This window comes from Chironomus tepperi, unplaced genomic scaffold (assembly GCF_022539635.2).
Source record: "Chironomus tepperi strain 1889 unplaced genomic scaffold, CSIRO-AGI_Ctep_v1 contig_486, whole genome shotgun sequence".
In the NCBI taxonomy this organism is placed as follows: Eukaryota; Metazoa; Arthropoda; class Insecta; order Diptera; family Chironomidae; genus Chironomus; species Chironomus tepperi.
The window spans coordinates 672,500-695,200 of record NW_027226608.1 but is presented as its reverse complement, the minus strand read 5'-3'; the positions used below and the strand labels follow the sequence as shown (position 1 = coordinate 695,200).

The window sequence follows — 22,701 nt, the reverse complement described above, 5'->3', positions numbered from 1 at the left end:
ATTTTGATATTTTTAGGAGCTTTTTGAGAGCTTTTTTAGCTTTTAGTGAGCTTTTTTTAGACATTAAATTGTGATTTTTTGAACTTCGTGTAAGCTTTTTGAGAGCTTTTTTTGAAAGCTTTTTTGAATATTAAATTTAATTTTTTTAGAGCTTTTTGTACTCTTTAAGAGCTTTTTTGAGAATTTTGAGGAATAAATAAACATTAATAAAAAAAAAAACAAATTTTCTTCTTAAATTTACAGCTTTTGAGGCTCTTGAGCTGCATATCCTTAATATCCTCAAAATACAGCAATTCCACAGTCATCATCATCACCATCAACTCCTTCTCACCTATCTCATAGCTTCACATACATCCACCTATGCAGCATAACACACAGCAATCACATTCATTTACAGCAATAAAATGCCAAACATACCCAAAAAAAAAAATTAAGGAACCAAAAAATTATCGTCGCCACAAAATGTATTCAAACTTTAAGTACAGCTTGATTACAGCATGAGTACAGCATACACAAAAAAATACTGAAATTTAGCTACAAAAAACATAAACTTTTTTATTTTATTTTCTCGAGCATTTTCCAAGCATTTTTATCGTGAAAAACGTAAGGAAAATAAGGAAAAGTTTTCGCATCAATAAAAGCTGCTGACATGTTTTAAAGGAACTGAAAAAAAAATGTAAAAATGGAAGTGAATTTTTTGAGGATTATTGATGGATGCTGATGGATGTTTTGGGAATATTTGTGAATTTAAGAGAATTCAGGAGATGTGGATAGACTGTAAGGCAAGATGTGTCAAATGTTCATACAAAATTTTGGATTCAGCTACTCAATTTAATACATTTTGAAGCAGTTATTCAAGGCACAAAGACATTTACCAATATTCAGAGAGATGCACATGCCCTCAATGCCCATTTTCCCTTCCCAAAATTGAACTTTGCAGTTTTAACGTCGTGAATATTAAAGGATTTACTAGACCATGTAAGCCTACCCTATGTAGGATTCATTGAGTTGTCCCCCAAACCCCATACCCCTCAAAATACGCTTCTATCACTGACCATACAGATCAATTTGTGATCCAAAGCCTACTTCAAAAGTCAGTAAAAGCCGAACTCAAAGTTGGCTTGGATTTTTAATGAAAAAAGTTGACTAAACTGTGTAAATTCAAGTTGACTTCCTGAAAATGGCTCTATTGCTTCCAAATTTGCATCTAGCTAGAGTTTCTCAATTATTATTACCAAATTCAACACAGTCTCTATCAACAGCTCCCTTCCATGAGTTCTTTGGTCGTCATCGTGTCAAACTTCTCTTTTTTGATCAAGCATATATGTTGATATTGTCATGAATATACAATAAAAAACCAACAATTTTTTGTGTCATAATTCAAAAAAAATTTATAATTAAATTCAAAAACAAAAGCTTCTCTTTTTGATCATGCTGACAATTAATTTGGTCATTTTTTTATCAAAATCATGCCATATATAATTTCATTTTCAAATAATATTTATTGGACAAGACTGTCAAGTCATGTATTTAGTGGGGTATCCCAAAGTCTCGGTTTCGATGAATTTTCAAGAACGTGATCGGTATTAGAATCGTAATCGAGACTGATACTGTGAACGGGACGGAAACCAAGACCAAGATAGTGTCCGAGCCGAGACCTATATTGCAACAGAGACTTAAGTCGACTGGGCTCTATATGAAATTCGAGTCAAATTCAATCTGTGATCTTGGATTCCAAAATTAAATCTAGCAAATCTAGCACCAAGTCAGAGCAACGCCGGTCTGGATCTTGATTTTTGTTGACTTAATCAACATTGGGCTATTCTGGATAGCTTTTTGATGGATTTTCTGGACTCTTTTCTCAAAAATCCTAAACAAATTTATCAAATGGTCTAAAAAAAGATGGATTAACCTCCAAAACGTGCCTACATCCTCAATTCAAAGAACATTTCCTATCTATTTTGATCAAATTTAATTAAAATTTCTCAATATTCATCCATTATTCCTCAAAATTTCCTAGTCAATCCCTTCCAAAAGACCCATCAACTCTAACAATTGCTTCCAATTTCCATCCACAAAATCCTCAATTTTAAAAAATAACAAATTTGAATGACATCAAATTCATAAAAAAAGACAAAAAAATTGAATTTCATCTTAATTTAAATGTCATCATGATGGCGATTATTCTTTTTATGTCCTGCACGTCATGCCTGCCTTCGTCTCTTTTGTTTTCCTTTTTGAACTTGATGAAGCCTACTGGGTTGTGAAGCAATTTGAAATTTTTTTTCGGTATTAAATTGAGATATTTTTATGACAAAAGATTATGAATTTTTTAAGGTGGAGGGGGGATTAGGGACAGGGGTTGCCAACCTGGGGGCTGCGGGACAGCTTGATTGTAAGCCACGACAGAAGCCGCACACAGTGTACGGTTCATGGCATTTTCAACCATCTATGACAGCAAACTAGAGTGCCATGGACCATAGTATGGACAATACTGATTAATAGTTAGTCCAGGGGTGCTCAACCTGTATGTCATTTCATAATTCGTCCCCAAAATGCCACAAACCGCACGCTATGTACGACTTCAATCATTTCTTATCACCAAAGAGTGCCATGACACAAAGGTTGTCCACCCCTGAACTCCACCTATTTTTAAAAAATACCCAAATTTTTATTATTTAATCAACTTAGTTAAACAAAGCCTTCCAAAAAATTACTCAAAAAACTGTTACAGTCTGTCTATCAAAGCTGAAAAAACTTCAAAGTAATTTTGAGTCAATATTTTCTGAGAAAAAAAGAGAGACTTTTTAATATCCTTAATTATTACTCGTTATAAACTCGGATCTATTCAATGATATAAAATAATTAAATAAATACATAAAAATTTAGAGATTTAATTAATTTTGTTTAATAGAGTTGAGGATTTTGGGAAAATTGTTGGAAAATTGAGGAGGAAAATGAAGAATTTTGGGGATTATTTGATAAAATTATGGATTTTTGTGGTAGTTGTGTACCCCTTTTAAAAAAATTGTATAAATCTTTTCATAGTTTTGTACCCCATTTTTCTTCTTCTTTTTTTATCCCCTTTTATGTACAACTTTTGATAGTTGTGTATCCCTTTTCCATACTTGTGTATCCCCTTGTCACAGTTGTGTACCCCTTTTTCCTTTTTGTGTCCCCATCGTTATAGCTGTGTCCCGTTTTTCTTAGTTTCGTACCATTTTTTATAGTTTCGTACCCCTTTTTTTTCATAATTGTGTACCCCTTTTCATAGTTGTGTATCCCCGTTTTTCATAGTTTCACACCCCTGTCCTATACCTTCATTCCCCTTTAAAATTCAAAATTCACCAAGAACAACAATTTAGTAAGTTAAAAATTATCGATAGCATATGAAGCAATTTAAAAAAAGTTTTTCCTTAATGAGCTTTTCATGCAGACTGAAAATAAGTGCAAAAAAAGAAACTTTTTTTATGAGCTGTGCTGTTGATGCTGTTAATGATGTTGCTAATGATCGTAATTGAATTAAACTTTTTTTTTTGAGTGTAAATTGAATTTAAATTGAGCAATTTTTATGGTTTTTGCATACTTAGTTGAGTACCCTGCCTACCCCACCTACCCCAAAATACACACAATTTTATGTCAATTCCTTTTGATATCAATTCGCAGAAGCTTGATGGCTCGTTTGAATATCGTACGCAGCATGAAATTTGTTATCCAACTGTGAAGATTGATAGAAAAATTTGCTGTTGAATTAGCAAAAAGGGGAGCGGAAATAAATAAAAAAATGAAAAAAAGTTCAAAGGGTAGTCAAAATATTCAAATTTTGAGTATGAAAAAAAAGAAGCTGGAATTGAAGATTTTTCTGATTGTTGAAATGGAATTTGTAGAAAATTTATGGAAAAATTAGCTTTAATATGGATTTTTCCAATTTTGGGAGGGGTGTGCAATTACCAGAAGGGGTATAAAAGTATCAGAATGGGGTACACAACAATCAGAAGGGGTATGCTACTATTTAATGATATACAAAACCTCCAAAAAGTTGCCAAATTGTCCAAAAGTTGAACATAATTATGAAAAAGGGGTATAAAGCTATGAAAAAGGGGTACACAACTATGAAAAGGGGGTACGCAACTTTAAAATTTTCTTCAAAATTCTCCAAATTATCTACATTTTAACTTCAAAAAATCCCAAATGGACAAGATAATAAAAAATTGAAAAAAAATTCAATTTTCATCACCAAAAAAAAGTAAAACCAATTTTGTGCAGCATTCCATGTAGTAATTATAGTGGAAATGAACATTGTAAGCAAACATATCATCATGTCACACATGCCAAAAAAAATGTTTACTTCCATTTTCCTTGCTTGTCATGCAACTTGAGAATTCTGCACTAATGACTATAAAAATAAGAATTCTTCTGTTTACTTCTCTTCTGAACTGTATTTTGGCATGGAAAGGATACGAATATTTTGCAGGTGTTTTTTGGTGTCTTTTTATGTCATCAAGAAAGCGTGTAAAATTTTAAGGTTAGATTCTGTAATTTGGAAAAAATTTGAGGTTTTAGTTCAAAATTTGTGGTTAGAATTCAAAAAAGTCAAACATTTTGAGGTTAGAATCAGAAAATCTTTGAAATTTTGAGGTTAGAATCCAAAAAGATGTCAAATTTTTAGGTTAAGTTCAGAATTTTTGAGATTAAAGTTGGAAATTTGTAAAAATGTGAGGTTAGAATCTGGAAATTTAAGGTTAGGTTTTAAAATTTTGCTAGATTTTGAGGTAAAGATCCAAAATTTGAGGTTAGATTTCAAAAAACAACCTAAAGTACCTAAAAATCAGCTTTAAAATTCAAATTCGCAGTAAACATCCCCAAAAACAACACCAACAACAACAACAACAATCACGAGCACTGCTGATCATATCAATGAAAATTATGCAAACGGATTATGCTTCCATTACAAAATTTTATTCATCATGTTCAGAATAATAATCATTTCCATAAGTGCTTCAGCTTCTGCTCGGTTTTGTAACTTGATTGTTGTTGTTGTTGCTGTTTTCCTTTATTTTTTATAGAACTTTTTTTTTTAACAATATTTGAATTCGTGCTTTGAAAATTCAAGCATAAAAGTCTGCATTTATCTTCATTAAATGGATTTTGCATAGCAATTACTATGCAGCTATGTGCAGCTTTAGTAAATATTGTTTGAATGTGCAACGAGACATGTGTTTTGTGTGTTGTTGTAATGTCATTTTTGGATCAAACTTTTTTGATGGAAGCGCTTTGGAAAAATCAAGTTTTTGGATTCTAACCTTAAAATTTAAAAACTTAACCTAAAATTTTCCAAATTTAAAGATTCTAACCTCAAAATTTCACAACTTTTTTCAATTCTAACCTCAAACTTCCAAATTTCACCTCAAAATTTGCCAGCTTTTTGAATTTTAACCTCAAAATTCCAAAAATTTCCGGATTCTAACCTCAAAATATCACCAGTTTCTAGATTCTAACCTCAATATTCAAATTCTAACCTCAAAATTTTCAATATTTTGAATTCTAACCTCAAACTTTCAAACTTAACCTCAAAATTTTGGATTCTAACCTCAAATTTTCTGAGTCTAACCTCAAAAATTTACAACTTTTCAAATGTTAACCTCAAAAATCAAGATTCTAACCTCAAAAATTTTCAAACCTAACCTAAAAATTTCCAATTAAATTCTCCCAAACCGCAAATCCCAGTCCTAAACCCATTGATAATTCCACACGACAGTCACAATCATCATCATCTATAAAAAAATCACTTAATTTTCCCAGGATTTTCTCACGAAAAACCTTCATTTTCCTGCATTTTTTCTCGTATTTTCAACTCCAACATAGTCGCATGCAGCACGATATAAAATCTCAGATTTTTCAGGTGAAATTGTTATTAAATTTCATTGGGATGCATCACGACATCCTTGACATGCAGGATGCAAACAGAACTGTTAAAATTAAGCTTTATTCTTTAAACTTCAACAACTTTAAATTGTGATGTTTTTCTGTGCATATTGCAGGATGTAAGGATGCAGTCATAAGGGAAATGTTTGATTTTATGAAAATTGCTGTCAAATTAAGGAATAAGATGAAGTGGATTAAGACATATGTAGTCAATTAACCTCAAAATCGTGGATTTTAGTGATTCTAACCTCAAAATTCAGAAGATTCTAACCTCAAAAATCCACCATTTTGAAGATTCTAACCTCAAAATTCTACCATTTTGTAGATTCTAACCTCAAAATTCCACCATTTTGAAGATTCTAACCTCAAAATTCCACCATTTTGTAGATTCTAACCTCAAAATTCCACCATTTTGTAGATTCTTACCTCAAAATCCGCCATTTTGTAGATTCTAACCTCAAAATGCCATCATTTTGTATATTCTAACCTTAAAATTGTGAATTCTAACCTCAAAATTTTTTAAATTCTAACCTCAAAAATTCTGAATTTTCCCTTCCATTTCTCAGCCGACATTATGACTTCATATTCACTTCATATTTCACATTACCCCCCACCCCCACCCTGCATCTCATGAATCTTATTCAAAATTCGTTCCACTTATCATGAGCAATTTCATGTGCCATATATGAGCATATCTTATAAGATATAACAATCCATAATTAAATGGATAGAAAATGTAGATTATGTTGGATATATGCTGTATATCCTCATATACAGCAGCAAATTGAAAGTTAAACCATGGAATTATTTATAGTCATAACTAACTGGTGACAATTTGCATTGTGAAAATGATAAGATTTACATACACAAGATGAATGAAGACATTGGAGTTGGAATGGATGGAAGTTGTGAATAGATTTAAGGAAGTTTGAAGGAATGGAATAATCAAGTAAATGGCAAGGGGTTAAGATCTTCACATTGTGAGGTTAGAATGAAGAATTTTGGAAATTTGAGGTTAGGATTTTAAGAATTTTGAGGTTAGAATTTGTAAAATGGTGAATTTTGAGGTTAGGATCCACAAAATGGTGGATTTCTGAGGTTAGAATCTACAAAACGGCGGATTTTGAGGTTAGAATTTTGAAAATTTTGAGGTTAGAATTTGAAAAATGGTGAATTTTGAGGTTAGAAACTAGAAAATTTTTGAATTTTGAGGTTAAATTTTTGAGGTTAGAATCTGAATTTCCAGAATTTTGAGGTTATGCCCACATCCCCAACACCATCTTCAGTCCCTTAAATCCCAGATCATCCCCAAAATCATCTTAAAACAACTTACAAACTAGATTGAAATTTTTATTAATATATATTGAGTGCCATAGCCATAAAATTTACATATCTGATTGAATTTCTGATATGAGCACCTCATAAAAGTTAACAGAGTATAAAGGAAGCATTATTTAATGGATATTGTTGAGTCGGAACAATGTGAGGAAATTTTTCAATTAAAAATTTACATTTTTTTAAAGGCAATTTTAAGTGTTCTGGGGGGAGTTTGGGGAATTGGGGAGTTGAGGAATTGGGGAGTTGTTGAATTGGGGAGTTGGGGAGTTTGGCGAGTTTAAGGAAGTTGGGGAGTTTGGAATGGGATTGGGTAATGATTAGACTAACTGCCTTTAATCTGTTGGCGTGACTGCAACAGTTGTTCCTGACTTAAGCTCATCAATCTGACTCTGTAAGCCTTCAATTGCTGATAATAAGGACTTGATTTGTCCTTCAAATTTCACCTCAAGTTCCTCCTTTTCTTGTTCTAATGCTGATACTCTTGCTGACAATTCGATGTTTTCCTCCTCAAGCTTACAGACTCGTTCCATCAAATTATCAGGTATACATGCTGAATTGACATGGGATTGGTTGAGTTGGACATAAAATGGAATAGAATAAGTTAAGTTTGATTGAATTTTAGGGTTTAGTTCCAAATTGTAGGCTTGCAGCCCCAGAGTAGCTGCAAGGTACATGGATACGCCCCAGCATCCTATATACCCCCATCACGACTCCTTTTATATCAATATCTCACCTGGAAACTGCTCCTCATAATTATCAAAGCATTCCCTAAAGAATGTCCTCATACCCGGTCTTCCAGGTGTATCATCACTAAAGAATCCATCCTTACAGACATTATTAGTCAAGATCAGCAAGTTTATTCCAGTTTTATTCAAGATTCTCTCATCAATTGCATCAATTTGATTGTACATGAAGTTCATAGCCGTCAAAGCAGGTAAAGTTCCAAATGAATTTGAGTGTATGACTTCCAGGTTGTTGTTGTCTATCCAGATCTGCCTTAATTGCCTTGAATTATTAAAAGTATTGCCTGGAATGTCTTGAATTTGATTCATCCCTAAATACACAAATTCCAGGCTTGTCAGGCCTCTAAACCACTCAATTTTGAGGTTAGAAATTTGATTCATGTACAGCCTTAGTTCCGTTAGATTCTCAAGTGACATGAACAGCCCAGCAGGTAAGTCAGTGATGTTGTTCCTTTCTAAATTCAGCCAATTAAGCTTGCTGTTGTTGACAAAGACACCCTCATCAAAATGCTTAATTCCATTGCTGGACAAGTCAATGGAACTGACCAGCGGACATCCATCAAGTGCTCCATTTAGTATTGTCGTAAGTCCAATGGACTTGAGTGTAATTGTCTCGAGATTTTGGAACTTATTGCAGATTATTGGCGGTAGGAATGCAGTTGATGCTATATATCCAGTTGTTATGCCTTTAACGTCACTGTCGGTATATCCAGCAACATGTGATCCATCAATTGTTGGGAAGTCTAACCTACCAGCTGGATTATTGATGTTAAAATTGCATGTGTAGGTGTTGTTGATGATTCCATACAGGCAGAAGATGTATTCCTGGGATGAAACGGAACTGACGGCAATTAGAAGCAAAATTGCAATTTTTATGTCCATGACTGATGTGAATTGAGTGAATTTTAGTAACAGAATGTGGAAATACATGCACGATTTGATAAAAATTAAGTCACGATAAGTTGCAATAAATCAAAGGAAGTAAGTGATAAGATTAGAGAAAGTTGTTGCTTTTTTGGTTCATTTGGTCAAATTGATAACAAAAGGTGTGAGTAAGTCAAGTTTGCAGGGTCTTGGATGGAACCGAATCCCATCTTCTCATACCTAACCGTCCACCCTCCACTCTCATTCCCCTCCGTTCCCAGCTTCATCTCGTTCCACTGTCCTTCTGTACCTCTTCTGCTGCTTGAACGAGTTAATTTCGGAAAGGGTCTTTTGTATGCCTTACCATCCTTAGTACGATTTTGGGGCTGCCACCCTTCAGACAAGGTGCTTTAGATGGTCTTTCACTCTATACTTTTACGTAGCTTCCCGGCCAGCATTAAAACGGGCTCAATAGCCACCATTTCTATGTTGCCCAGTACTCTGATCCCGACACATAGTTTAAACGTCAGGGAATGTATTAAGAAGCATATGGGATGCCAGGGCTCTCTCATTAGATCACGCAACCTGCAATATCCAAATCCTTGTTTGACTCCGTTCCACTATGTGGCTTAACCTTGGATTGACGGCTTTCATCATGAGAAGGTTGCAGCTTCGGAGTCAAATTTCTGGTTACCCAATTCCTATCGAAACCTCCCAAATTTAGAAGCAGCACACACACACAAGTTTACAGTCCATTAAACATTATCAATAGATTCCAAACTTATCTGCACTGTACACGTTGTTATTATTATTTATTTATATTTTTCTAGGAACTGATTAGATTTTACATTTTTTTATTGACACTTCAGAAGTCGATGACTAAATAGGGCTGTTATGTTATCATGGAACGGATTAAAACAAGAAAGGAAGGGATTATTCAATTATTAAGTTTCCTATTTAAAACGAACTGAAGTCTTTAATTTGATAGCAGCTTAATCCAGTGTTGTCGGAACTGTGTGCCGCGGTGCACTCGTATGATGTTAATCAAGCTCTCATCTCTGAAATCCTGTATATCGAGTCACAAAGGTTGTCCATCCCTGAATTTAATCAAACTTTTTTAATTGAAATTCCTTCCATTCCAGCACTTAAAAAATAACTTTGAATAACAATAAATTTATATCTTAAAATTGTGTATGTTTAGTCAGCCGCTGTGCCTTAATCTCATGCTGCATGTAAAAAAAAAATTTAATTAACCCTAATGGGATTTAACAAGCACAAAAAAAGGCATTAAAATTTTCCTAAAAAAAAGACAATGAAAAACTGGCAACAAAGACGACGGAATATTAAGGAACTGGAGCTGATTCCCCATTGTGCTGTTGATCCAGTTTTATGTCTGTTGATAAAACACATTACAGCACATATGCTGGATAGAGTTTAATGAGATAATGTAAAATTGGGAATTTTTAAAATTGTGTCAAATTAGAAGTTAATTTTAGGGAATATGGAAGTGATTCTGGGAGATGATACAGGATGTAGGTAGGAAGAAGATAATTAAGATTGAGCTTATGGATGCAATTATGTTTTATTGAATAATTGATTGGGATATTCGCAAAGTATGTAATGCTATCAGTGCTTCACAACCTTTGAATCCAGGTCTTCTCAATCTAGTGAGTTAAGGGCTTCTCAACTTCAGTGAGTCCAGGTCTTCTCAATTTCTCTGTCCAGGTTTTCTGAAAATTCAGAGTCCAGGGATTCTCAACGTTTGAATCCAGGGCTTCTCAACTTCTAGGTTATGATCTTCAAAACTGCCAAATTCAAGATTTAAGAACCTAAGTCCAGATCATCATAGCTTAAAATTTCAGGTCTTCTCAACTACTGTTCCCAGGAACCTCGCAATCAATGATAGATCCATCCCCAAAATCCACATAGGCATCCCCAACAACAACTTGGAGTATTTACATCCCAAAAAAAGCAATTAACCTAAGAATGTTCAAATCACGACATAAGCACGTGAATCCATTAACTTTATACGATGCTAATGCTTTTGTTGCCAAAAAATTCGAAGATAACATTTTTTTTTTTTGTCATGCCTAAGCCTTAACGAGGAGGATGACGCGAGATGTGTTACGACTTTATGTTGCCTTCATCTTCCTTCATGCCTGTCGTGAATGTGTGATGAAAAAATGAAGGCAAATGAAGTGCTTTTTTTGGGTTGTGGGGGGGTTGGGGATGAGCTATTTAGGATGTGTTATTTTGTAATTTTACCGTCGAGTACATGAGGAATTTATATCGAGCACATTAAGATGTGCTGAAAATAGCACCGAGGGTATCATAATTTAAAGGTGGAATTAGATTTTTTTTTTTTGCTTTTTTTGTGGATTTAAAGGCTTTAGAGAATGTTGAGGAATTGATGGAATTGAAGATGCGGAAATTGCAGGGGATGGGCACTTGAAGATGCAAAAATTGAGCAACATAACCTCAAAATTGAGCAACTTAACATCAAAAATAAGCAACTTAACCTCAAAATTCCAAGGGATAGATACTCAAAGATGCAAAAATATTCCAAGGGATGGACACTTAAAGATGTGAAAAATTACAAGGGATGGACACTTATTGATGCTAGATTTCCAAGGGACGGATACATAAAAATGCGTCAAACATAACCTCAAAATTAAGCAACATAACCTCAAAATAACCTCCCCTGCCATCCTCAAAAACTGCTTAATCATGATAACGATTACAGCATCATAATACAAAGTTACACAAGTAAACTAAAAAGGGTAAAACTACAATATAAACAAATACAGTACAAATAGTCAGTAGTAAATAAAGGTATAGAGCATATAAATAAATACACAACAAAATTGAATTGAGGCAAAGAAAATTCGAAATGTAAACTATGTAAATGTCTCATGAGATACAGCATAAAACTACATAATGTTATATTTTATGGTAATTTACATGAAAACTCATGCATTCTTGATGAGAAATGAGCAGAGATGCTTTAAAGTCACTGTGACTGTATCTTTTGGGTTGCTTTAAGGAATTGATGATGAAAACACTGTGTGCATGATGCGGAGGTGGGAGGATTACATTTTTGGACTAGTTTGTGAAGACAATTTTGATATTATTATGTAATTCCATAATGAGGATGCTGGGATGGATAGAGTAGGAGGCTTTGGAATTATGTCAAGATTGCTGCTTTAATGAGCAAGATAATTCAAGTTTTTGTGCTTCAGTTCGCTCTATTGTGTCTTTAGCAGTGCAAATTTAGTGTTTTTTGTGTCTTAAAGTGTCCATCCGTTGGATTTTTTGCATCCCTAAGTGATCATCCCTTGGATTTTCCGCATCTTTAAGTGTCCATCCCTTGGAAATTTACTGCATCTTTAATTGTCCATCCCTTGGAATTTCGAGGTGAAGTTGCTCAATTTTGAGGTTAAGTTGCTTAAATTTAAGGTTAAAATGCTCAATTTACAAGATTCAATTTCCATTTTTTAAGGTTATGTTTAGACAACATTGCATCCTTAACATCACTCATGTAACTGTCTATCCTCATGTGTCTTGCAACATTTCAAAGAGTAAACAATCATTCCTACATCACCCAGTCACTCATTCATGAATATTCCCATCAGTACTCTTTTCATTCATTTCTCTATTTCCATTCCCAATGTTATTATACTAAATGAAAATTGAGACATTTATACTGGTATGGCCAGGGGTGGTCAACCTTTGTGTCACGGGACACTAGAGTGTAGCCTAAATGTCATGAACCGCATACAGTGTGCGGTTTTGGTTGAGGCTCGCCACCAAGGTGTTCCAGGAAGTGCCGCGTCACAAAGGTTGACCAACCCTGCACCTAGTTAAATGTTTTGCTGTTCATGTTGACACATGGACATGTTCAAATGTTTATTTTTTTTCTTTTTTCCATTTTCCATGTCCATTTCGTTTTTCCAAAGCTTGCTTGTCCTTTTTGTATGCCACACCACACCAGCTGCTCTATAGTCTTCATACATACATGTGAGGATCCACAAATGTTTGCATTTGAGACTTTATTTTAACACACATCGATGCACACTCTCTGTGGACCAGCTTGTCACTTTACTGTTTGGTGATTGAGTTTTGTTTTAAAAAATTTTGGCGTGGATTATTTGAATATCGGAAGTGGAACTGAGGATATAAAGGCAAACATTAAATAAAGTGGTTGACTTTGGGGCAAATAGAACGTGAGAAGCTTTTTGGATGTGAATAAATTGAGTGGTTTTGAGGGTCTTTTTTGGGGATGGATTAGCTGTGTTTTGACAGGACTTGACCTGGTCAACAGTGGATGCTGTGGGGTAGAAAGACTAAAGATGCAGAATTCAGGCTGAAATTCAAGGGTTGGAACCTCAAAAGTGAGCAACTTAACCTCAAAATTGAGCAACTTAACCTCAAAAGTGAGCAACTTAACCTCAAAATTGAGCAACTTAACCTCAAAAGTGAGCAACTTAACCTCAAAATTGAGCAACATAAACTCAAAATTGAGCTACTTAACCTCAAAATTCCCAAAATCCCCCCAGTATCGAATACTCAGCTTTAATCCCACCAATCTCCAAATTTCATCTCACTCATGTCATCCTCACATTCAAGTTCATCAACTTTATTTCATCTTCACAGCACGAGCAAAATTTCAAAAAATCGTCTTTATTGCCATTTTATTTTATTTTATATTTTTTCCTTTTATTTTATTGCCGCATCACTCGGAGTCATATCATCATCCACATGTCTTATCCAACTTTATGTGTGCCATATTATTGAGCATGGGGTGTAGCCAGGGGTAACATTGAGATTGGGGTTGAAATTTTCAAAATTTTGGGGTTTTTTGGGATTTTTTCATCAAAAATCATTGAAAGTATGGAGAATTTTGCCCAAAAAAAGGAGTCAGGGGTTTGACTCCACCTACCCCCCTTCCCCCTGACTACCCTCCTTTCATCCCCATTCCCCCCTGACCACCCCATACCGCTCACCATCTCGTTGTTCAATGACCCAAATTGTAAACATAAACAGACAATAAAATAAAGAAAATTTTTGAGAATCTTAGCGGGTGTGTGGTAAGTGGGCAGCGATTGGGGGTAGTATGGTCCATTTTATGGCGATGAATGTCATGACAATTGACATTTTTTACACATTGCTGTCGTGTGCTGGGATGTAAGCACCAAATTGTCTCGCTAACACATTTTTATTGATGCTGTAAATGTCACAATTCATTTGAGGATGTTGATATTGAGGTTGTTGGGTGATTGTGCTTGATAGTAACTGTTTTTGGATGAGAATGGGTTTAATGGTTGATGGAGAGAATGGTAAAGTAAAGGATGAAATGCAGAAGGCTTTGTAATGACCTAAAATTAGACTTACTCAAGTTGACTTGACTTTAACTTGAGGTCCATTCAAGTTGACTTGACTCTGGACTGAGCTACTCAAGTTGACTTGACTCTGGACTGAGCTACTCAAGTTGACTTGACTCTGAACTGAGCTACTCAAGTTGACTTGAGTCTCGACTGAGCTACTCAAGTTGACTTGACTATGGACTGAGCTACTCAAGTTGGCTTGAATCTGGATATGAGCTTCAAGTTGACTTGATTTTGGACAGAAGTTTTAAGTTGACTTGACTCTGGAACCCCTCTCAACTTGACGTGATTCTGACTTGAGGCTGGTCTACGTTTTGTGCCTTTCGGGTTTACCGCAATCAGATATCTATTCAGTCAATCTCATCCACCAAACTCCCCATAACCTCAATGTTTGCCAAATTTACAAGCCTACTGAGATAAAATCAACAATAAAACCAATTAAATTCTAACCTCAAATCTTGATATTTCATCAAACACTCGATAATTAAGTCATAGTTAATCAAACAAGCCACAACCAAATTCCCCACACCCCACCACACATATCAACACAATTAACCTCAAAACTTAATCAAAATCTCTCAAATCAGACTCAAATTTGCCACACCCGAGCATGTCATTCATCCATAAAATTTACACAAAGTTTTAAGCAATCGCGATTCATAAATCATCGTTAAATCGATGCAAACAGCCACTGACATATACAGTGGATAAATTGGAAGCCACACAACAATAAAAAGTGTTCGAGTTATATGGAAAATCAGGAACGGCATCAAAATGAAGCATTTCGATGAATTGAAAATACATGATTTGAAAGTTATTTGTGGGGAAATTGAGGTTAGGAATTTGGAGGTTAGAATTGAGGTGAATTGAGTGATTTGGCCGACTGTCCATGGTTTTGGGTTTTCTGGCATTTTTGGGGGAATTTGAGAAATTTAAATTGCAAAAAGCAGTTAAAAATTTGAATTTAAGAAAACCGTTACAAAATTTGAATTTTAAAAAACCGTTAAAATTTGAATTTCAAAAGATCGTTATCAATTGAAAATGTTGACAAAAAATTCAAATTTAGAAAAAACCGTTAAAAATTCAAATTTTAAAAATCCGTCACAAAATTTGAATTCTAAAAAATCGTTTAAAAATTGAAAATTTTGTCAAAAAATTCAAATTCTAAAAAACCGTTAAAAATTCAAAAATGCGCCTTATGAACCAAAACCCTCAAAAATGCCTCTGCAACTCGTTAAGCCTCGCTAAATCGTAATCCTATCCATGACAGTTACTTAAGTTATTCAATCAATTTTCGGCAACCGACGATGAAATAAAAACTGCTGATAATGATGATGCTCCTTTATTTACTTTTCTACTCAAAATCATTCAGATTTATTGACTGTGTTTTGTTGTTGCTGTATATTGGAGGCTGTGCAGGGTGGGGGGAGGTTATGTCATGAAAATTTATTGCAGATTTATTGACATTACATCAAATGCGATTTGTATTTTGTGTGTATTTACAACATTTTATTTATTAACATATATGGGTAAATATACAACAAAATATAACAGGATGTAAAGCTTTTATTGAGAACATGAGGAATGAATGTAAATTGGCGGTAATTTTGTGGATTTATATTGTGAATTATTTGCAATTTGTTGGTTTGGAATTTGAAACGGAATTCAATAAGAAAGTTCAATTTTTTGAATTTTTGTAACGGTTTTTGAAAATTTGAAAAAAAAAATTAACGATTTTCAAAAATTTGAATTTTTTGTAACGATTTTTGAAATTTTGAGTTTTTTTAACGGTTTCAAAAATTCAAATTTTGAATAGAAAAACGTTACAAAAAATTCAAATTTCCAAAAATTGTTGCAAAAATTCAAATTTTAAAAAACCGTTACAAAATAATTTAAAATTTTGAAAACCGTTACAAAAGTTCAAAATTTTGAAAACTGTTGAAACAAAAATTCAAATTCTAGAAAACCGTTACCTAAAGTTCAAAATTTAAAAATCGTTACAGAAATTTCAAACTTTTGAAAATCGTTACAAAAATTTCAAATTTTTCAAATCTCAAAAAACCGTTAAAAATCATCAAAATCTTTCCTTGATCTATCCCGTTCCAGCCTCAACTCCCTTTCATGTCTCAGCCTCAAATTCTTCACTTCCGCATGGAAATTAAGCTTCAAAATCACAAGTTTCTCTTCCAGTTCCAAAATCCTCTTTGTAGATCCATCAAGTTGTTCCTTAATGCTGCTCATCTCAGCTTCCTTTGCCTCCAAAATTTTCACCAATTTTTCATTTTTCTCCTTCAAAATTTTCCCATTTTCCTCCATTTTCTGGACATTTTCATTGGATTTGAATATTAAATTTTCCAAAACTCGGTTCCGTTCCTGCAAAAATTCCGGATTTTTACCAAAAATTTCAAATTTTGTCTTCAGTTCCGTTTTAATCTCGTCCAGTGTTGTGTCATATCCTTTGCCTGAAAACTTTGAGTAGCACCCCATATAGCACGGATTTCCACTAAAATCAACAAATTTTAAATTATTCAGACCGTCCAAAATTGTCGGCAGTACAACCTTCAAGCTATTGCCACAAAATGAAATTGTCGTTAAATTTTTGCAGTCCGCAAACAAATTTTCACACAAAAATTCAATTTCATTGCCGGTTAAAAGAAAAATTTTGAAATTTCGGTACTCAAACAAATCAGAACGGCTGATTTTACTCAAATTTGTGTTCCTTATAAGCAGCATGTTGAGGTTTGGGAAGACTTTTGTGATTCCTTGTGGAACTTTTGTCAATTTACAGTTGATGAAGTAAATTCCTTCAATGTTGAGGTTAGTCTTGTTGGGCAGGTGCTGGCCGGTGAATTCGAGGGTCTTGTTGGGCTGGATTGGCTGGTCTTTGACTATGCAGACGTAGAAGAATTTGGTTTTGATGAATTCGCAAGGGATTTGGATTGACATGCTGCTTTTTGTAGTTGAACGCCCCTTTTGAAATTTAGGTTATGATATAGTTTTAGGCCCTTTGTAATTTGAGTTTTGTCGCAGTTTCACGCCCCTTCTAACTTAATTTTGGTCACAGATTCTGGCCCCTTCTAAATTTAGATTTTACGGTAGTTGCATGCCCCTTTGAATTTCAGTTTAGTCGCAATTTCGTGCCCCTTCTAAATTTAATCTGGATGTAGCTTTAGGCCCCTTCTATATTTAGTTTGATTCTAGTTTGAGGCCCCTTTCTAAGTTTAGATTGATAAAAATTTCAGGCCCTTACAAGATTATACTTTGTTGTAGTTTCACGCCCTTGTAAAAAATTGTTTGTTGAAGCTTCAGGCCCCTTGATATTCACTTTTTGCTGTAGTTTGAAGCCCCTAATTAGTTTTAGTTAAACCGTAGTTTGACGCCCTCATAAACTTGAGTTTTTCCGTAGTTTTAACTCTTTATTACTTTATTTTCTTAGTAATTTCACACCCCTTTTTGAACATTAATATCTTTCATCACATTTACACTTCAGCTTAATCCTTTAATCTCCACTTTGTTGTATTTTCAATCCTAAAATTTCATATTAATTATTATTCACAACTATTCCATTCAATTAATTCCCAAAGCTTATCATACACTTCATTAACTGTCAATTATCAGCATGATTTACCTAGATTATCACTTCTAAATCATTCCGAAAATGCACAGAAAATTCAAATTAAATTCAAAAAATTTATTTCACTTCAAAATTGACACTATTTTTGTGTATATTTAGTTTTTATAGCACGCTGTCTCACAAGACAATGGATTTTGTAGATATAGAGTTTTATATCTATGCGATATTGATAAGAAACTTTATATCTTTGATAAGAAATCATGTGGAACTTAGTACATATGTGATTCATTTATTTACGCATATTTAACCTTGTTCTTCTTTCTTAATTTGCGACTTTAGACATCATTTCTGGTTTTGGTCACAAAGTAGTGTGCTCTGTACGACTATTGACACAATTTCTGGTTATGACCACATAATCGTTTACAGAGTACGACTATTGACTTGATTTTTGGTTTTGACGACATAATCATAAGCTGAGTACGACTTTTGACATAATTGCTGCCAAATTTATGACTTTTACCACAAAATGGTGTGTTGCATGCGACTATTGACACATATTCCGGCAAATCCATAATTTTGACCACAAAATCGTACGCTCCGTGCGACTATTGTCTCAATTCTTCTTATTAATTCCCACAAATCCACCAAAACACCATTTAAAGCATAAAACATCCTTAAAGCAGCACAAAAAAATTCAATTTAATTTATCAAGCTAATCCATATCAAGTTTTTGCTTCCTTACCATCCACAACGTCCAAACAAATAATCAAGATGTCTCACAACTTTCATGCTATATCCAACAAATAACAAACAGCACAAAAAAAAAGAACTTGTGAATGTGTAGGATGTCCATTTATTCCATTTAATCGTTAATTTATCGGATCAATTTCATTTTTTTGTCTTTTAATCCATAAGAATTAGTATAACAATTGGTTGTGGATATCCAACAGATCTTAATAAGTTTTTTTATACCAAAATTGGCATTTTGGGGATCTAATAAGAAGCATGTGGAAAATGTGGAAAATATGAAAATTGCTAACGGAAAATTCATTTTATTAGTGAGAAAATTTGGAAGTATTTTGAGGATTAGAGGAACTGATGAGATTATGTGATGAAATTGAGACGTAAATGCGGATAAAATTGACATTTTTGACAAGGTTTTGGTGGTCATTTTGGGGTTAGGTGGTATAAAGTAGTGTAAAACACACGGTTTTGGTGTTCAAATGTCAAAAAGTGGTCAAGAGTCATGTAGAACGCACAGTTTTGGTGTCTTGTTATCAATTGCAATGTCTAACGAACAGTTTTGGTATTGAGGGGACAAAAAGTCGTATAAAATGTACGATTTTGGAATGTAATGGCAAAAAGTCATGCAGAATGTACAATTTCGGTGTCAAGTGGTCAATAATGGTGTAGAACGTACGGTTGTGATATTGAAATACCAAAAGTCGTGTAAAACGTACGATTTAAGCATTGAGTAGTCAAAAGTCGTGTAGATCGTCCGGTTTCAGCATTTAGTAGTCAAAAGTCGTATGGAATGTTCGGTTTTAGTGTCAACTGGTCAAAAAGTCGTGTAAAATGCATGGTTTTGGTATTGAAATGTCAAAAGTCGTGTGGAACCTTCAGTTTTGGTATTGAGAGGACAAAATTAAGTTGAAACATGCAGTTTTGGTATCAAATGAGATGTTGGGTCAAAAGTCGCCTAAAACATACCATTTTGGTTCCCCAAAAATCACATTCCCTCCAAAAAATGCGCTCTATACATCCACATAACCTCAAAAGCCCCTCAAAATTTCCATCAAATTTGCCTCCATTTGTCTCAATTTTTCCAATAAAGCCTGAACATCAACAACCAATAAAATGACTAGACATAACTGAGACATTGGAATGAAGCACAAAGGAACCAAAAAAAAAAAAATTAATTGAATGAATGGCTTGAGGATGTCCATAAACAAAAGGAGGATTAAACATCATCTTAAGAGATTAAGAAGCAGTTGTTCCTTCTTGCGGTTCCATTTACATCCGTAAAGGTGAATTTATGAAGTTTTTTTTGGAATGGATTATTGTGAGGCATAAGTGAGGGATGAAAATGGACTGGATTATGGGTGAGCTTATGGCTACTTAATGCCGGACAATGAGGAAGTAATGAAAAGGGATGTTATGGACGATGATGAAGAAGGAGATGATGGAAAAAGCTCAAGGATGTAAGAAAAATGTAAGTATTGAGTATATTTGATCAAAATGGTGTTGAACGTACGACTATTGACACAAATTGAGGAAATTGATTTGAAACACACAACTTTTGATTCAAATTGACAAAAATTAAAATGATGTCAATAGTCGTGCACAACACACGACCCTTCCATTCAAACTACCTCAAAAATCATCCAAATCCAGTCACATCTCATCCTTTAAATACCCGACATCCTCCCATCCCCAAACATCAAATCGATTCCCATAAATAACAATCGATACATCTTCGTTCACATAATTTTTTATTCTTTCGTAATCATTTAATGTAATAAGCAGGCTGGCAGCTGTTAGTCGAACAAATACATAGAAAAGGATGGAGTAAGCCATTGGCATGATAATAAATATATGAGAAAATAAATGAAATCGTTCATCCGACATGACATCTTTCCAATATTATTCAATTTTATTGATATATTTATGGATATTCTAAGATTAGGCTTGTTTTTGGTGATCTTGTTACTTTGGGAATGATATGTTTGCTGTTGGGTAATTAAGCTGGAAGGCACGCTGCTGTGGAAAAATCAGGCCTCAGGTCAGTGTTGCTCTAGTTTGGTGTACAGTGCAATACACAGTGCAATACGATGTTAATTTGCATCAAAAAATACAAAAAAAATTGAATGTTTTGCAATAATCAGCTAACCACTAATTTCCTCATAAAAGTCAGCATTTTGACTCAATTGACTTCAAACTTTTTTATTTTGTCTTTTGCCACTTTTTTCTAGCCGACAAATTTAATTCGAGTCAATCAAAGCATTTAACTTCCCCAAATTCATCAAAAAACTTTTCGAGGTGAGACAAAAGTTATGCAATAATGCGCTAAGTTGCAAAAATTTGAATTTCTGGTATATTTTTGTGGTTCCAGCAATTCTTCATTATTTTTTAACAACAGAATGATTTTCAACACTAAAAAGCAGCATAAAATCCCCAAAATACAACCAATCATTTTACAATAAAAGCCACAGAGACCATAAACGACTCCATCAACGATAATTTAATGAGCATGTCCGAAAATAAAGCATAACTTATTAATGACGACCAAAATTTTAGTTTCATGTTCACAATAAAAATCCTATCACGAAAAATATTTCTGTTAATTTACCCCACACAGTAGCTGTACATTAACCACATTTTTTGCTGACCACTGAGATTTTTTGGTCGATGATAAAAATTTCTTCTTTTATCAATTATGGATATTTTTATGACTACATGCACAATTATTTTTTTGGTTTGAAGATATAATTAATATCATTTGGTGGAGGGGTTGAGGTGGAATTGATAATAAACAGATTTGCAGAAGGGGTAAGTTCATATATTAGGTAATGCAGAGATGGGTAGCTTATTAGCTTTGTGGTGCAGCTTAGGGGTTAGGCTAGGCCAAAATCACATATTGTCAACCGCTGAAGAAACTTAAGAGGCCCAAAAAGGAGGTCAAAGTCAAAAAAGGGGTGTCCAAAAGCGAAAAAATGGAATTATAAAAAGGTGAGTTCAAAAAGAGGTGTCCAATAATGGGGAGAAAGACAAAAAAGGGGTTCCAAATATGGAATAGAAGGTACGGGCTTCAAATGAAGGAAATGGTCCGAAAAGAAAAGAAGGACTCATAAAGGGGGGTCCCAATAGTGGGGTAGCAATACTCTCTAAAACCTTTACCTGATTACTGTACAACCCCCACTAGATTATAACTAGAAAAAACAATTATTTTTGGATATACTCAGCAAATATTTTTAGCATATTTTGACATTGATTCTTCGTACTTTTCCAGTATTTTCATTTAATTTATTCATAAAATATGTGGATATGTGGCTCGTATATACCTTCATATCTGATTTAATATTCGAGATTGAATAGAGAACTGATGATTGTTTTAAAAATAGAAAGTTGCAGACTTACCCAATTATTATTCGATGAACTTATTGTTGGTTGATATTGAATTCAATCTGGAATGAGTTGAAAAAAGTGAGGGAATTGTTAATTTGAATTTTTAACGGTTTTTTAAATTTTAAATTTTTAAAAATGAGATTATTAAATATTTTTGAATTTTTTAAATTTTTTTATTTTTTAAATTTTTTTATTTTTTAAATTTTGAAATTTGAAACTTTTTAGTTTAACTTTTTTATTTCAAATTTTCAATTTTTTTGAAATTCGAATTTTCAAGTTTTCAAATTTTTTTAAAATTTAACGGTTTTTTTTTTTTCAAAAATTTCAAAATTCAATTTTCAGTTTAGAAATTCCAATTAAAATTGATTTTTTATGAAAAAAATAACAAATTTTCCCGCGATTTTCCATCCATAAATTTTCCACAGCATTTCCTCTCATTCTTCTATGTTTCCATACAATTTTCTTACATGACATGACATCCATGACATCCTCTCTGGTATTATATTTCAGTAAATTTATCAACATCATTATCTCGTGCACTTGAAAATGCACGCTTTCTAATTCCCCAAGTCCCCCCTCAGCTCCCCCATTTTTAAATTGCATGCCATTTGCTACTTTTTTTTTCAATTCTTGCAATCTTGAACCACATATCCTGAATGGGAGTCATGAGAACATATCAAGTGCACCAATAATGATTGCATTGATCGTGTTACACAATAAAAATGGAATAAAAATGGTAGAAAATTGC

The 22,701-nt window shown here is 33.7% G+C and overlaps 1 protein-coding gene and 1 long non-coding RNA gene across 2 annotated transcripts in view; both read right to left on the bottom strand.

Moving 5' to 3' along the window:
* The window catches only part of LOC139099844 (uncharacterized), a 95,411-nt gene extending 73,398 nt beyond the window's left edge, over nucleotides 1-22,013 (bottom strand). Inside the window, exon 1 of the long non-coding RNA XR_011545369.1 lies at nucleotides 21,966-22,013. This is a non-coding gene — a long non-coding RNA (uncharacterized lncRNA). The remainder of the gene's footprint in view (nucleotides 1-21,965) is intronic.
* Nucleotides 7,255-8,928, bottom strand: LOC139099852 (leucine-rich repeat-containing protein 15-like). Its single transcript, XM_070652397.1, has 2 exons — nucleotides 7,997-8,928; nucleotides 7,255-7,813 (listed from the first exon to the last, which is right to left on the bottom strand). Exons 1-2 carry the CDS (start codon nucleotides 8,886-8,888, stop codon nucleotides 7,596-7,598), a joined length of 1,110 nt encoding a protein of 369 aa, XP_070508498.1. The 5' UTR covers nucleotides 8,889-8,928; the 3' UTR covers nucleotides 7,255-7,595.
* Nucleotides 22,014-22,701: the final 688 nt, after the last annotated feature.